Below are 16,590 nucleotides of genomic sequence, written 5' to 3'. Positions count from 1 at the left end.
CTCGGGAAAAATATTCTGGTCTATTGACTGCTCAAGCATTAAATAAATGTATATTATCAACTGCAGCTAAACCAATCAGATTTCAGTATTTAACATGAAAGTACAATAACATCAAATGCATGCTGCACCAACACCAACAAATGCAGTTGATGCATTGTAACTGCAGTAGATTGTTTACTGCAGATGGACATAGAAAATGGAAATATATTTCCGCAGTTTAACACCCGTTTACATATAAATTTCACAGAGAGAGAGAGAGAGAGAGAGAGAGAGAGAGAGAGAGAGAGAGAGAGGTTTGCCACTCACAATCCTACACAGTATCCACATCTGCACATCAAAAAAGCCCGGCTGATTAAAATTATAATTTATTACCAGAGCAATAAGAGAAACTAATTTGCAATTAAATTGTGTATTTTGATATCGTTACAAAACCTCGACGTCAACATTTTCCTTATTTGGTGACTTTTTACAATTGTATGCACAAGAAATACATAAAAAGAAAGAAAAAAATAAATTAAAAAAAACCCTGATAGCTGTAAGAACATTACCGTTGCATTTATTGACCACTTTGGTGCTAGGGACCCGCAGAAAAAGTCTATCATTCCCTGAATCTAGTCTCATCTTAGTGGGTTGAAAACAGCTTTTAAATAGCTTGGTCGAATATAATTGGATCAGGATTTTCTGTACAAATATGTATAAGGCATTAGATATTCTCCACAACAGCAATGAAGACAAACAGTTTCGAATGCAGCTAAAATATTTTTTTTTGTCTTAAAAACATTATTTATTGTACACATATAATGATGCAAACTATCTCTTTTTCATCATTTGATTTTTTATGGGAATACAATTAAAGGGGCTGGCTATAATACTGTTTGGACCTTCATTTTTGATCAGGATGACTAGATCCTGGTAGTGTACATGTGTTAAAAATTTAAAATTTAGAATTCAAATTAGCCCAAATCGTGACCATGCCCCTTTATGCCATATGTGAGGTACAGAGTTTAGCAATCTTTGGTTTGTAAACCTTGCTCCTCAAGCATGTTTTTGTTTACATTTGTGTTATATTAGTAAAACTTCCATTTATGTTTTGATTTTTCTGTATTTCAAAGTATTTATGATCACAAAGAACAGTTTATTTTGTTTGTTACGGACCTTTTTTCATGAAGATTTACATGTAATAATTTGTTTACAGTACTATATTTGTAAACAGAAACAACTTGTGTTTTGCTTACATATCTCTGTCTCTCACGTTTTACTTGACTTTCTGCCATTCCAATTTAGGTTAAAAATTCAAAATTTAATGCACATTATAACCATTATAAGAATTTAAGGGGGGAAATATTTTTTTTAGCTTTGAGAGAGAATCGCGTCTTTTCCCTTCTATTAAATTTGAACTAGGTTTGTGTTGATAAAATGTCTTGTGTAATTCAATAATATCATGCCATGTGTCAAAATCAAGGTTCTTTTGTTTGTTGTACGAGTATATCTAGTTTTTGGTTCGTAACGTAATCACATGATATCTTTGGTGAAGATAATACTCCAATGTTTACAAATCAAGATCTGAACGTAATTATTGTAAATATGAGGAAACAAAAAGAAAAAAAAAAGTTTCGTTAATTCAAGCATGTTGTGTGTAGATATTAACATTATTCTTTGTCGCACCATATCTACAAAAATGAGCTAAACATAGTTGATAAACTATGTGAATCGATTGTAAACTCTAGTTTACGGACAGTCAATTTGTAAAACATAGTTAACGCTACAATCTATGTTTCAAAAGTGTTTACTAAAACACTAAATGCAATCATCTGCGATTGCAAAACATAGTTGATCTGATTGATAAAGCAACACGATATGTGAAACTATTTACAACTCTTACCTATTGTTATCGAATGTTTAAAAAAAATTAAAGATGTAAATCTATATTCATCAGCGAAATATATTAACGTTTACTTACAGATAAACTTAGATTTATTCACCATTTGTAAACTTTAGTCTACAATCATTAAATCAAGATTTAACAAATGTATGTTATATTCAACAAACCATTAACAATAGTTTTTCTTTGGAAACTATAATATACAGTCCGTAAACCTAGTTTATCGACAGTAAAACTATGTTTTAATCCATTTTTGTGAATTTGGAGTGACAAACAATTTCTTATGACAACAAGATATCTGTGAGCTAATGCTCACTATTGATACCCCGGCTCTAATCTGAATATGCAAAATAAGCTAAGTCGACATTTAACAGGAAGTTGACGTCCGATTGGTACAAAAATATATCCCACGATATGGCTTGCTTACGGTCAAGATCTAGTAAATGATAGGTGCCTACAGGTTTATAAAATTTAAGATATAAATTCTTTCAATAATGCTATCAACAATAGCTTTGTTTGAAAGGGTGTACCGAAGCTAAAAGTTTTGGTAAACACAATGAAAAATCATGTTTAAGACTGTCATTTTCTATGAAATATGAAGAAAATAAATAACAAATTTCGGAGTTTTGTTCATTTTTCATGAAAAAAATATACTATCTAGTATCTAGAATGCCTACAGTCTCCCCCAAAACGGAATCAAACTAGCTCTTGACCTCCTCTTTAAAATGATGTCAAATTGAATATAGGTATCGGAATTACTTTTCCCATGATTTGAAAATTTCAAGCATCTGCAATAAATAATAAATAGTTGCTGAGAAATCTTTGACGAAAATTTGTTTGAAAATTTAGGCTAAAAATAAACAGTCGTCATTTAACAGGAAGTTGAAGTCCAATTGGTACAAAAATATATCCAACGATATGACATGCCTAAACAAATAGTGTGTTAAAATTTCAATCATTTGCAATTAATAGTCGCCGAGAAATCTTTGAGGAAAATTTGTGTTATAGACAGATAGACGGACATACAGACAGACACACAAGGGTAAAACAGTATACCCCATTCTTCTTCGGAGCAGGGGTATAAAAATAGTTTGCGTCAAGTTTGATATGTTTGGATAGGGTTTAAGATAATACCTCTCTGAACAACTACATGTATGTGTACTTAACAGTAGTTCATAGTTCAAAGTCAATGTTATTTCGCCAGTAGATCAAGGTTCTTACATTAAGATAATGCCACCAAAGATGTTTTTGCTTAATCTGCTTCAGTTTCTGGATAAGGTGTTCCTTACATATAGTTATAATCAGCTTTTATCATTGTTCTTTACTTAAACAGTCGCAAACGTGTTTCCTAAATGGTTTTCCGTATTCTGCAGTACTTGTGAACTGATACTTAAGTTGTGAATTTCATAAATCTAGTGTGACATTTTTTTCTAGGAACAAATGGAGATTCTTTTTCAACGACAAATTCATAAATACACGTACTTTCAACAATAATTTATTTTCTTTCTCCTGAAGCCATTTACAATCCCAACACTGTAAACAGCGCTATACAAAACATTATTAAATAATATATAAAATATCCTAAATCATGGGACGGGTTTTATAAGGAATTTAATACGAATTTTAAAGGCACAGTTTATATCTGTAACAATCGTACTCTGTTTTCCTGGAATACTTATATTACACTGTTTTCCGTATATAGTAAAACTATCTGTGTGTACAGAACAAAATTATCGTACACATATTCCACACACAACAAACTTGGCACATACTAAAATCTGGAGACGGAAATCATTAGACGTCTACACTTGATTTAGAAAATAAAATACACAGATACAATTCAAACAACCCTGTCATATAAAGCAATCATTTACAAATTTGTTGCTAATTCTAAATATATATATTCTGTGGGGGAAAAAACAAAGGCTTTCCATGTTTAGTTTTAAACAAAATTCTTCATACACACACTAGAAATAATCAAGTGATTGTTTATGAATATCGATCAACATGAAAGGTAATGAATGAACAAAAATGAATTACTAGCATTTCCTATAATAGTAGCTCTATAAACTTTCAATGTCTAGGACATGTTGGCACAGTAGAATGAAATCCTTCCTTACAAAGTTTGACAAACGCATTACAATGGTCAACCGACTACTAGTATCAGCTCCACTCGAAATGGTTCAGCATCACGTGTCGAGGTAGAGCTAAGAAATCTGTACATGCAATGGCACATGGTTTTATGAATGATTCAACACAACATTTTGTACTATACGTAACCAATCTGACACATCTAGGAACCTGCACGTCACACAGTTTCGTTCACATTCTCAAACAAACAATAACAGAGAGTCAGTCTATGTTTGTTTAAGAGTGTTGGGTGTAACAGTGCACAATTCTCTTTGTCCAAGATTTGACACAATGAACTCCTCATTTCCGTTTCGAGTTATTTCTGTAGAAGGGTGCTCGGATGGTCCGAGAGAGAGGTAGAAACTGGCCTCCAAAAGCCTTTTCTTCTTGATGGTCCTGGCTTATCATTAGTTGTATTTTTGTCGGCACAGCTTCTGCAATCACTCAAGAAGGGCAAAAATTATAAAGATTTACGTATCACATGATTATACATGTAATATAAAGTTATTTGGATTACGCCCCCCCCCTAAACAAATGCACTACTAGTTATTAATGCAATATTATCTCACAAAATTGCATAATGATAACAATTTTCAAAAGAAGATAAAAGTTTAAATTGTGTTTTCTAGCTCGAATATAAACGAATACTTATTTATATATACATGAAAAAAAAAAAATCAAACAAACATAAACAAAACAAAGAGCATTATATGTACTTAGAGTAGCCTATAAATTTAACCTGGTGGACATTACATTTAAAATCTAAAATAAAAACAAACAATATAAATTCAAGGTCTGAATTTTGATTGCAAACAAACATGGAAACGCAGCTGGCACGCCAGAAACAATTCTGTTCCTAATGTTATATCAACCTAGTCACTGGCACAGCACAAAGTCTCACCCGACAGTTTCCGTTTAAACACCAGTTTGGGAAGAATTATTGACTCTGTGTAAACCACAAGAATATAAGATAGAATCAACTTTCTGGATATATTCAAAAGTTCTCTGAATACACAAAAACCCTGTATTCCAATAAACTTAAAATCAATTTGTTTTCACAAAATTTGCATTAATTGATATACACAATTTTGTAAAGGAGAAAAATATTAGCGCAACTAAAGAGTAGAAGAAAATTAAATTAAAAAAAGCATGCTAACATTAAGTTTTTTGTCTAATAATGAACTGCAAAAAGTCATTCTTTTAAAACAAATACCGGTAAGGAGTTAAAGTGAGCAAAATCTTTCAGAACCAAGCAGAATATATTAATCATAAGCATTAATAACTTTTGCCGCCGTGATTCAGAAGTTCTTGGAAAGCACAACAGTCAGGTTGAACAGAATTACGGTAGATTAATTTTCAAGAGTAAGGTAAATGGAAGAATTTAATAATATGTTGTATTTTGTGACAACCTTTTTATCAAATATAGATAACTTTATTATATAAAATTAAAATAACAAGCATACTGGCAACTGAAATATTATCTATAATGACACGTAAGTCATAATCATAAATAGTCAAAACCTATACAAGACATGCAGTTCAAATGATATAAACACTATTTCACTGTAATAACAAAAACAAAAAACAAAAAAAAAACAACAACCAACGGTCTATGTTTACATGGACTAGGACACATATACAAAATCAGCAGTAGTATAAGGAGTTAAGCAGAGAGTTGTTAGAGGTGAGAAAGGCAATCCATACCTGTTAGTGAGCTGGGCGTGACGGACTGCTTACCTACTGACTGGCGACCCGATTTGGCAGATCTCACTCGATTTTGGTGCTGCTAAAACGTGTCATTAGAAGCAAGAGTTACCAACAGTAATAGAACACTACATGAATACAAGAACCCAGACCCTAGCAAACAGATAGAGATTCGCCCCTTAACCTCTCAAACATTATTTTATAGTGTGAAGCATTTATAGCTGAGTTTGTTTTAGTTTATAACTCTCTGTTTTCTTTATTTTGCCTTTGCAAAGAGATTCAATATGACTGAGTCTTATTTGTGTTAAGATGATATAAACATATTAAACTTCAGCAATAGTAAAAGAAATATGAATGTTTTATATTAACAGATCATAACTATAACTAATGCATAGAGATATATACATCTATGTATTAACTAACAAATTGCTTGAACCATGCATAGACTAGTTCAGTTACTGAAAATTAAAATACTGAAAGCAGGAAATGAAGCAGAGTTTGAGATTTCGTTACTTTTTGTCTGCAAGTCACATTACCATGATTTTCAAGTGGTCCAAATACTACAGCAAAACAAAACAGTACCATGGGTTAAAAGCACTGACCATCCCTTCCCCCTTTTACCCCACTGATAATGGAAACACTTGACATTGTCCCTCAATTAGTATTTGTTACGTTACAATAATCATACATACAATATGGTGCCATTCAAATTGACCAGCAATGTTAAAACTTCATACAAGTTTTGCGAGTTTATATTAACATAAAGAATACATGTTACAATAGGGAGAGCATTAGTTGGAACATACAGACAATATTCATATGACATAATTCCGCAGCCTGTATGGTCGCTTACCTTTCCAATACTACGGTATTTGTTGGTAGATAGAGTCAATCCAGTGATTTCAAACTAAGAAGGTACATATACAAGAAATGTCAAATAAGTCTGAAATCTTTATTGCTTTGTTTCTGATTTGTTAGACAAGTGTTTCCATTTCAGTTTTAATGAAAATTTTTATAAATCATGCAGAGCAAATGCATACTCAAACAAATTTGAAAGTGTAAATTTTGTGTTTTTGATTCAGTGTAACTTTTCAATTTCATCGAGCCTGAATCCTTAAATATGCATTTGCTGGATGTGAAAGAACAAAAAGCAAGGAAAGAACTGGCAAAGCACACATGCAGAGACACACCTCAAAGTATTTATCTGATTTGCGATCCTCTTTTCCAGTGATCACATTGGTTATTCCATCTCGCAGATCCTTAGCGCTTTTGGACTTAGTGTTAGTCATTGCATATCCATTTGCATCAGCTAGTCTGATAGGGTGGTCTGTGTCTGGATACAATTCCACTCTTGGAAAGGCCTTCTCCATTTTGGATGAAGTTTGGGTGGCAGTGGAGGTTGTGTTCAGATTAAGGCTATTTCTATAGACACTAGCCCCAGAGCTGTTGACATGGGTTGCATTAGCACTACTAGCAGGGATGGTATATACAGTTTCTGAGGTGGACTTTCGAGCGTTTGTGATATATGTATTGCTGTAGTTGAGCGAGGTGTCACCTGTGATCATTAAACTTGGATCTCTCCATTTCTGATTTCTATCATGAGTTCTATCACTTATTGGATAATTAGTTACACTCTTGGATTTATATCTGGCATTGAATGGTCTCTTGTCATCAAAACTATTGCCAGGGGGTTCTCTAGTTAGAACCGTCTTGCTTTTATTGCCAATAGACAGTGCTTGACTATTGGAATTTCTATTTTCGTTCATTTTGTAATCATCAAGAGACTGAAACTTCTTTATTTCTTTAGCTTTCTGTTTATCACGATCCTTTGCCAACCTATGCCCTTGCTGTAAAGGAATACCAAGAGCCATAGACAGAATGTTAATTCTGAAATACCTGGACGCTTCTAACTAATCCCAAAGTACCAAGTAAATTTTATAATCAAAAAGTGGACAGAAATAGAAAGATACACAAATTTACAAAAGAAATGTTTTCATCTGTCCAGAGCTAGAGTAACCTTTTTATATGATCTCTCTGCCATTAACAATGATTCAATTTTACGACAGAAATAAGTTTCCATCTGTCCAGAGTAACGTTTTATATTACTTTCTCCATTAACAATGCTTCTTTCAAGAACATATTTCATTGGTTACTTTTGGTGTGTATCTATATACACTTGAAAAATATTCAATTTAAAGTACATTGTACATTTGTATGTTCAATATCATGTTTTGAAAGAGGGCGTTACTGAAAGAAGGATATCTCTAAATACATGCTGTTAAATATTGAAACTAGCAAAAGTTAACTAGCTATTGTGTGTTGAGTAAATAACCATTAAAAAAGATAATATGATAATTATAATGTCATTTATGCATACAAATAACTGATTATTTTTCTCTAAAGTCAACACAAAATAACTAGTAGCAATAAAAGTCAGCAGGCCGAAAGCTTTCAACATAGACATGCTTGTATATGTACATGGATGTATTGAATATATAATATAGACTGGGTATGTATATAGTGAGAGGACTTGGAAAAGTAACATGCAAGGACTGTAGTGCCTAAAGATCAATTTACCTCAATATCATGACGGATCTCATTCGTTAATTCTTCTATCTCTTCTCCAGTTTCCCTCATCAATCTTTTAATGTAACCACTGAAAAGATAGCCCTTAGGATGTTAACAATAGATAAAATCCAGCATGAACTTAACATCAAAACATTTCGAAAATTACCGTAAGTACCAGCACATTGGTACTACTTTAATAATGACCGTATAATTGAATCTGAGGTTTCCAGTCCAAATCTATAACTAAATAGGCCTATATGGTTTTCTTTATCAAATAAAAGATGTTACAGCAATATGTGCTGTATCCAGCAATATGTGCTGTATCAATTGAATTTCATATTGCTGAAAAATACATTGTATCACTGTTCAAGGAAATTAATCCTTTATCAGCGAGAAACCTAATGCAAAGCATGGAATATGAAAATGAAGTTTTTACATGCACATGTTACTACATTTCATTTAGCTTCTGCTATAACTGATAAAACTCAGGTACCCTGTTGTGGGACTGAGATGATTCTGCTGCATGGCATTATTTGCAAGTGACTGTCTCAGTTCCTTGATGCTCTCTACCACGCTGTCCATTTCCTTGCCCCCTTTGGCTGACTTGACCCTGGGTCCATTGTGATGGTGAGGGTCCTGGAGATAGTCTGGTCCCTCTGTTGATGGTCCCGGATCATCGTCAGACTCTCTCATTCCTACAGGAAGAAGAGTTTGCTTCAATAAAGGCAGACAACAGGTTTTAAGTGTCTTGTTAAACTGGTCATTACTTATTCTGTCATTCAGAATGTTTATGTTTTCTTTTAAATGTATAATTATCATATTAACAAGCTCATGATGTTGTGCTCAATTCCGATCACATCTTCAGTACACAAAAACTGACCCTCAGCAGGGTGTTTAAACACAAAAGGAATGCTTATAAAAACATTAAGCTTTGTGAGCACTATGCAAATGTGCAGTAGGAGAAACACTGGATTATCATCATTTCAAGTGAACTGTTCTCATTTTAAACCAGCAAATGCTACTTATATAGTTAACAGCTAGCTACATGTATATAAAAGAATAATTAAAATTTTCTTCATGTTTTATGAATTTCAACATGTTTGTAAAATAAGCAATAACTTGTATTTTTTTTATATGCATGTATATAGAAAATATCTAGATTTCAGCATGTTTCACTGTGATTCTCTGCTTTAAACAGTCATATGTTATATGAACAGCTCCTATTTTATAACCAATAGACATTTTTTTTCTATTGCCTGCTGTAACTTGTGAACCTGACTTTGATTTGGAACAAAAGAAATTTTACTTTTGGAACTATTTACATGTACCGTACCTAAATAAAGGAGAAATATAACTGTTTTTAATGTATAAATGTAAATATGAATAATAAATAACTCGAGTGGATTGACAAGATTTTTTGTGTTTTAGTATTCATATAAAATTCTATTTTTTAAAGTTGTTAACCCTGAAACTGCTGTAAATCTCAAAAGAATAATAGATAAAAAACAAGAGGCCCATGGGCCACATCGCTCACCTGAGGAACAATAGGTATGATAAAGTCAGCTTAATGGAGTCATAATACAATCTGGACAATGTACATTAATACATGTAGATCCTGTATAAATAAAATCCATTTTTCCCCCTTGGAACTCGGATAGCCCTGATTGCTGAAAATATTTACAAGAGCAGACTTTAATCATCGCTCCTGCACATATATAGGGACTCGACGTTATGCAGGCAGGGATGACCGCACACCTACGCAACTCAACAGGTACCAACGTTAATGCAAGCAGAGATAACGCAAGCAGGGATGACCTCACACTTGCGCCAACAGCTCAACCTAACACAAGCAGGGAGTGCCGCACACTTGCACTAGAAAGGCCAGAACACCAGCAGCGATGACCATACACTAGTGCTCCGCCGCAACCACCACCAATACAAGCAGGTATGACCGCACACTTGTATCAATGTGATACAGGGCAGAAATGACCGCACATTCTGTATCGTAGGTTAGAAAAACACGAAGACTAGAAAAAGCAAGGATGTCAACACCCTCAATCTCTCCGTACCTGTTCAAGATTAACCCCAAACAGTCGCTCATCGAAATGTAATAGACACTGTCCCTATATATGTGCCAGCCTAAAACAATTCATAGTATCTAAAAATTGGAAATCAAAAATAAACAAACTAATCCAGCCTAACCCAAAACTACTTATGCAGAACAACTTATATACATTGAATATTTATTATTGTATAAAAATAATCATCACATTAATTGGTTAACAGTGGATGCATTAATTAAAATAATCAAGAATCAATAAATCAAGGGCAATAACCCAAAACAGTAATACAAAAAGATTCTAATGAAAAAATAGCTGCCTGCTTCAATTTTATAGTCATATCACATGTTGAGTATTGCAGTTCTCAAAAAGATCCTTTACAATTGTTTATATATGGGATATTTAGCTACATCAAACTCTGAACCTTCTTGTGAGGCCGAAGAATTGTCCTGGAGCCAAAGTCTTAACAATTAAAAAGAATCATCTTGCTGATTAGTTTCTGAGAAGAAGATTTTTAAAGATTTACTCTTTATTCCTATGTAAAACTTTAACACCCCCCCCCCCCCCCATGTGGCCTCACCCTACCCCCAGGGGTCATGATTTTCATAACTTTGAATCTACACTACCTGAGGATACTTCTCACAAGTTTCAGCTTTCCTGGCTGATTAGTTTCTGAGAAGATTTTTAAAGATTTACTCTATATATTCCTATGTAAAATTTTAACACCCCCCCCCCCCAATGTGGCCTCACCCTACCCCCAGGGATCATGATTTTCACAACTTTGAATCTACACTACCTGAGGATGCTTCCACACAAGTTTCAGCTTTCCTGGCTGATTAGTTTCTGAGAAGAAGATTTTTAAAGATTTACTCTATATATTCCTACGTAAAACTTCGACCCCCCATTGTGGCCCCAACCTAACCCCAGGGGTTATAATTTTCACAACTTTGAATCTACACTACCTGAGGATGCTTCCACACAAGTTTCAGCTTTCCTGGCTGATTAGTTTCTGAGAAGAAGATTTTTAAAGATTTACTCTATATATTCCTATGTAAAACTTCGACCCCCCATTGTGGCCCCACCTTACCCCTGGGGGTCATGATTTTCACAACTTTGAATCTACACTACCTGAGGATGCTTCCACACAAGTTTCAGCTTTCCTGGCTGATTAGTTTCTGAGAAGAAGATTTTTAAAGATTTACTCTATATATTCCTATGTAAAACTTCGACCCCCCATTGTGGCCCCACCCTACCCCCGGGGGTCATGAATTTCACAACTTTGAATCTACACTACCTGAGGATGCTTCCACACAAGTTTCAGCTTTCCTGGCTTTCTGGTTCTTGAGAAGAAGATTTTTGAAAATTTCTCGAAATTTTTCATTAATTTCTAATTATCTTCCCTTGAAAACGAGTGTGGCCCTTAATTTTCACAACTTTGAATCCCCTTTGCCTAAGGATGATTTGTGCCAAGTTTGGTTGAAATTGGCCAAGTAGTTCTTGAGAAGATGTTGAAAATGTGAAAAGTTTACGGACAGACGGACGGACAGACGGACGACAGAAAAAATGTGATCAGAATAGCTCACTTGAGCTTTCAGCTCAGGTGAGCTAAAAAGTAGTGTGAAATTAAACTGAAATAAAACAAAACCAAGAAGTTAGAAAGCATCAACAGTTAGAAGTGAAAGTGAAATGTCAGCTCGAAACGCAGGTACCCAATTCAGGAAGGCTTCAATACCAGTGAAAGAAGAGAAGTCTTCAAAAGATTTCCTCAGATCAGACTTAAACTGAGGAAAACAATTACGCTGGAAAGTACTGCGATCTTGAATTGACCCTCTACGCAAAATTAGCCTGCCCAGATTTTTAATTTCCCTGCCTGGATTTTTAATCTCCCTCGTTGTCAGAAATGGAACATTATTTTCCTGCGGAATCACCACAGAGAATTTTCTCTCCAGTGCTAACTCTATGGGATTAATGGATTCCTGCACACAAGTTGGTACATATGAGGGAACTCTCTTTTCTTGTGAAAACTGGTACAAAACATTGGTTTCTTCAACTGTTGAATAAGAAATCAGTAAGTCCTAACAAAGAAGCATTTTCTTTGTATTTCCAGATTGAAATAAAATGATGTCAGATAAGAAGCTGCTTCTACATGTTACTGTTAACTCTACAAGTTTCATCAAAGAAAACACACAAACCAAGAATACATTGATTAATACAAGCACCACCACCAAGAAATTCAATGTATTCTTGACTGTAAGGAAAACTGGTATTCATCTATCATTATATCCAAATCATCTTCACAGTTTTAAACTTTGAATCTGAGTTTTAATGCTCATTGCATATTGGTAGACATTTTTCAATTTTTAATTTAAAAAAAAAAGAAAAGATAGAACATTCAAAATTTACATGCTACTTTCTTATTAAAAAAAAGAGATAATATATAAAATCACACACCTGTATGTACTTTTTACACTAAACAACACACAAAATGCAAGCACGATAAAACAGAGCTAGACTTTACCCATTCTGCTCTTTCTTCCCCCTTTCTCCTTGTGTTTTCCCTTGTGGCCATGTTTTCTATGATCTATATAGTAAAGAAGAGATTTTTCAAGTTGGAGTAAGAATCATCTAAAAGTACTATGATAGATTATAAATAGAGATATCAGAGATAAATTACCAGTACCCAAGAAGGATTTAGGTATTGTTGGGATCATAAGAAATGTTGCCTTTGGCGCTAGAGGTCTTAATAGTTTGCTTAGCTCACATTGAATCTCGATCTAGATGAGTAAATGTATGATTTAATTGAAATTATAATTCCTGGTTTTTATTTTCAAAATTTATACTCGTCCATACAATGTACAATTAAAACAGTAAGTTGTATTGAACTCAGATAAAACAGATCAAAAGTTATCATTGGAACCAACAAGGCTATGTTGACAACCATGCAACCATAGGTCTTGAAGCATAAAGGTTAATTATGGTTCAATGGTTATTTCAAAGTAAAGAATCTGAACAACCGGAATGCTTATTTAAAAAAATTAAGACCTCTCATGGATCAAAATTGAAGTTGTATTCATTATGGTGTAATGACAATACATCATACATGTACTGTGGAATCAATTTTATTCATTGGGGGGTCAATGTTTGTAGGTAGCCAAAATTTCCTGGTTCATTGGGAAGTAAATTTCATTGGTAGCAGGTTTAGGATAATATTGATACATATAAAGCAAATGCCTTTGTTTGTGGGAATGAAAATTTGTGGGCAAGGGTTATCCACGAAAGAAAGGAACATTGGTCCCCCACAAACAATGATGATTCCACAGTATGTCCCAACAGCCAGATGTCAGATACAGAGAATGCCACTGACCAATCTCCTCCTCTTCCTCCATCACTGGCTCCTCCTTGGCAGTGGTTTCCTCAGTGGCATCCCCTTGCGAGGGGGGCAAGTGCTCCTCAGGTGGGTGTGGTGGTTTTTTGTGATTATCAAGAGGTTCATAATTGTTAAATGAAGTTTCAGGCACATGAGCACGAGGTCGGCTGTTTTTGGCTGAAATGTACATTTATTAAGCATGTTTCTCATTCATAACAAATTTTTGTATTTCAATTTTCTTTTATAAAAGTTAGCACAACATTAAAATACATAATAACAGATATGTTTTCTCCAAACTAACTGCAATAACACATAACTTAAACTTTTCACTGAATTATCAACTTGATCTATTAATTATTCATCATACTGAAAAGGGGAAACAGTAATTAAATTTAATGACCAAAATGCATGCAATCAATGAAATTTATTACTTAATAAAATTTTAATACAAGTAATATGGTGCAAGTATATTTTTGGAAGCATTTTGTGCAATAAATCGTATATATGTTATAATAATGTAATATAACACTGCTTAATAGTGTGCATTAATCTAAATAATGCATTAACATTTACATATTAATGATCTTGATTGAATACATGAAGCCTTTCAGCATGCTTTTAAAGCAAAATTGACTGCAAATCATGCAAATGAATTTATATTCTCTGAAATTATTAGTAAATGAAAAGGCCAATTCTTATATTACAGTGTAATACATGTATTAATTTAAATATCTATATGAGGTTTTGACATGTTCATGCATCTACAAAATTTCTAGAGGATCCTATAGCATTTAAAAAATTTTGTCTGAAATTCTAAAGAAGTGGAAAAAGGATTGATAGACTAATTCAAAAGGAGATGCCCAGGGTAACTAGGTGAACTCTACATTATAGGTAAAATGGGAAGGAACTAAAACATCATCATTTAGACCCAGCCATCAGAGGGGACAATTGTTGTTCAAATACCTGGAAGTTCCTTATATAGTTTTTACCAAGATTTACAACAAAAATAAAGGCACAGTTAAATCAAATTCACAACAAAGTATATCAACTACCCTCCAGCATCACAAAGTCATAATAATTCCTAAATCTAAAGAGATACTACATGTATTATAAAAACAGACAGGACTTCACATATTTCAATCTTCATCACCATTTAGTTTTACTATCTTGTATTTAGGTATTATTTTGATTATAACAAATCCAAATCACATGCTAACTTTTGACACCCATGCTACCCGGTACAGTAATGTGACGTACAGATACAACATTCATGCAATAGTATATGACCTTAACAAGGAGTTCCCATTGGTTTGGTGAGTGTGGGGTCATTGCCATGGTTACAGGATAGAGAGGTTAGTAAGGGAGCTTACCATGAGTATATTGTTCATCAAAAGGGTTAGGGTGCTGACGAATGGAATTACCTGATTTGTCTCCCTGTAAGAACAACAGCATCATTAATATTCATATTTATATAATCAGCCTTAAATTGAGGATATAAACCACAGAACAGAACAAAACAAAAAAATCAAATTTATTTTTCTGTCGTGCAAATTATGTGAGGGTGTGAGCAGCATGCAATGCAACAATGTGTCATCTAATTTGTTATTTCTGAAACCATTTGTCATGCAAGCCTAGAGTGTTGTGTCCTTGGTTCTCAAGGACCTTGGATTAATAATTTGTTTTGATTACTGTACTTTAATAATGGAGGGAAAAAGTCCAAGACTCTCTGGTCTAAAATATGTTTCTAACTTAAAATTGTTACTTTCCAGACAAAAGCCATCATGGAAAGAAATGTTGAGATTTCCAAACAGTTCTGCTTTCATCAATTATCCATTATTGTAAAAAAAATATCTGATCTAGCTAGTTTAAACCTTGCCAATAATCATAGTAAAAATTGAATATGTATCAGAGGCATAATCTTGGACTTCATTCCAAATGTAAGTATTCATTTTCTGAAAAAATGTCCAAAAAATGGCATCCTTGGGAACCAGGGAAAGACTATAGTCTGTAAGATTTTAATCCTCTGAAATTAAAGCAGTAAATGGAGGTTTTATGCATATCTATTAGGGCTTTAAAGTCTGAATTGAAATATGTCAGAATACATCTTAAATCTTATGTATTATAATAATTGTTTACCATAAACAAAATTCTGAAGCACCTATAATACAGGGGTGCTTCAAGGATCTATGCTATTCTGGGAACAACCTATCTAATACATGTACTTAAAAGATTACATATTTCTATTATATCTAGAAATACAGGTGTATAACTGTACACATGTTTATTTTCTCTATTGATAGATTCAAATTAAGCAGAATTAATTGTCCATAAAATTTTATAAATTAAAGGATAATCTTGTTGAAGAGAGTTCCTAGCATTTAAGGGATGTGAAGGACGATGGTTTAATATACACCAATTAAATGTCAACATTATAATAACAAGCAGCTAGAATTAGCGATGGTTTTAAGTTGGTAGTCTATAAATCTAGTGGGTAAGCACATGGATCGAGAGCCAGTCGTACAGCACACGGTTAGGGTCGCCGACATGCATCCTATACCTGCAGGATAAAAGTGTGGGTCAGGGAGTCCTGGATGAGAACCAGATTGGGGTTGATCTGGTCTCGCCGGATGGCCAGTTTGTGGCGGTAACACAATCTGCCTGTTACTGGGTAGGCAGGCTGCTACAACAAGGAACCAATGGACATCATCCAACAACATCACCACAAGCCACGAGGAAAGCTTACTCGGCCACGGAGCAGCCATATTACAGGGTCTTATTGATACGACACAGGTTTGTAATAATGTGTGTATACATATATGTGTCCACTATTAATAACAAACACCCTCCACCGTTATTTGAGACAATGATATAATCTATCA

General features: G+C 33.8%; 1 protein-coding gene across 2 annotated transcripts in view; it reads right to left on the bottom strand.

Annotated features, from left to right (window-relative positions):
* Positions 1 to 3,361: 3,361 nt before the first annotated feature.
* Positions 3,362 to 16,590, bottom strand: part of LOC128181564 (uncharacterized) — a 56,146-nt gene continuing 42,917 nt past the window's right edge. The window contains exons 35-47 of one of the 2 annotated variants that reach the window (XM_052850016.1): positions 16,269 to 16,391; positions 15,082 to 15,145; positions 13,709 to 13,888; positions 12,863 to 12,925; positions 12,215 to 12,394; positions 8,778 to 8,979; positions 8,294 to 8,372; positions 6,907 to 7,563; positions 6,570 to 6,623; positions 6,253 to 6,276; positions 5,717 to 5,798; positions 4,914 to 4,958; positions 3,362 to 4,446 (exon numbers count right to left, since the gene is read on the bottom strand). In XM_052850016.1, coding sequence (XP_052705976.1) covers positions 4,313 to 4,446; positions 4,914 to 4,958; positions 5,717 to 5,798; positions 6,253 to 6,276; positions 6,570 to 6,623; positions 6,907 to 7,563; positions 8,294 to 8,372; positions 8,778 to 8,979; positions 12,215 to 12,394; positions 12,863 to 12,925; positions 13,709 to 13,888; positions 15,082 to 15,145; positions 16,269 to 16,391 — 1,887 coding nt within the window. In that variant the 3' untranslated portion in view covers positions 3,362 to 4,312. The remainder of the gene's footprint in view (positions 4,447 to 4,913; positions 4,959 to 5,716; positions 5,799 to 6,252; positions 6,277 to 6,569; positions 6,624 to 6,906; positions 7,564 to 8,293; positions 8,373 to 8,777; positions 8,980 to 12,214; positions 12,395 to 12,862; positions 12,926 to 13,708; positions 13,889 to 15,081; positions 15,146 to 16,268; positions 16,392 to 16,590) is intronic. The other variant, XM_052850025.1, reaches the window with a different exon arrangement.

The sequence above is a fragment of the Crassostrea angulata genome, chromosome 1 (genome assembly GCF_025612915.1).
Source record: "Crassostrea angulata isolate pt1a10 chromosome 1, ASM2561291v2, whole genome shotgun sequence".
NCBI lineage: Eukaryota > Metazoa > Mollusca > Bivalvia > Ostreida > Ostreidae > Magallana > Magallana angulata.
This window is presented reverse-complemented; position numbering and strand designations above follow the sequence as displayed.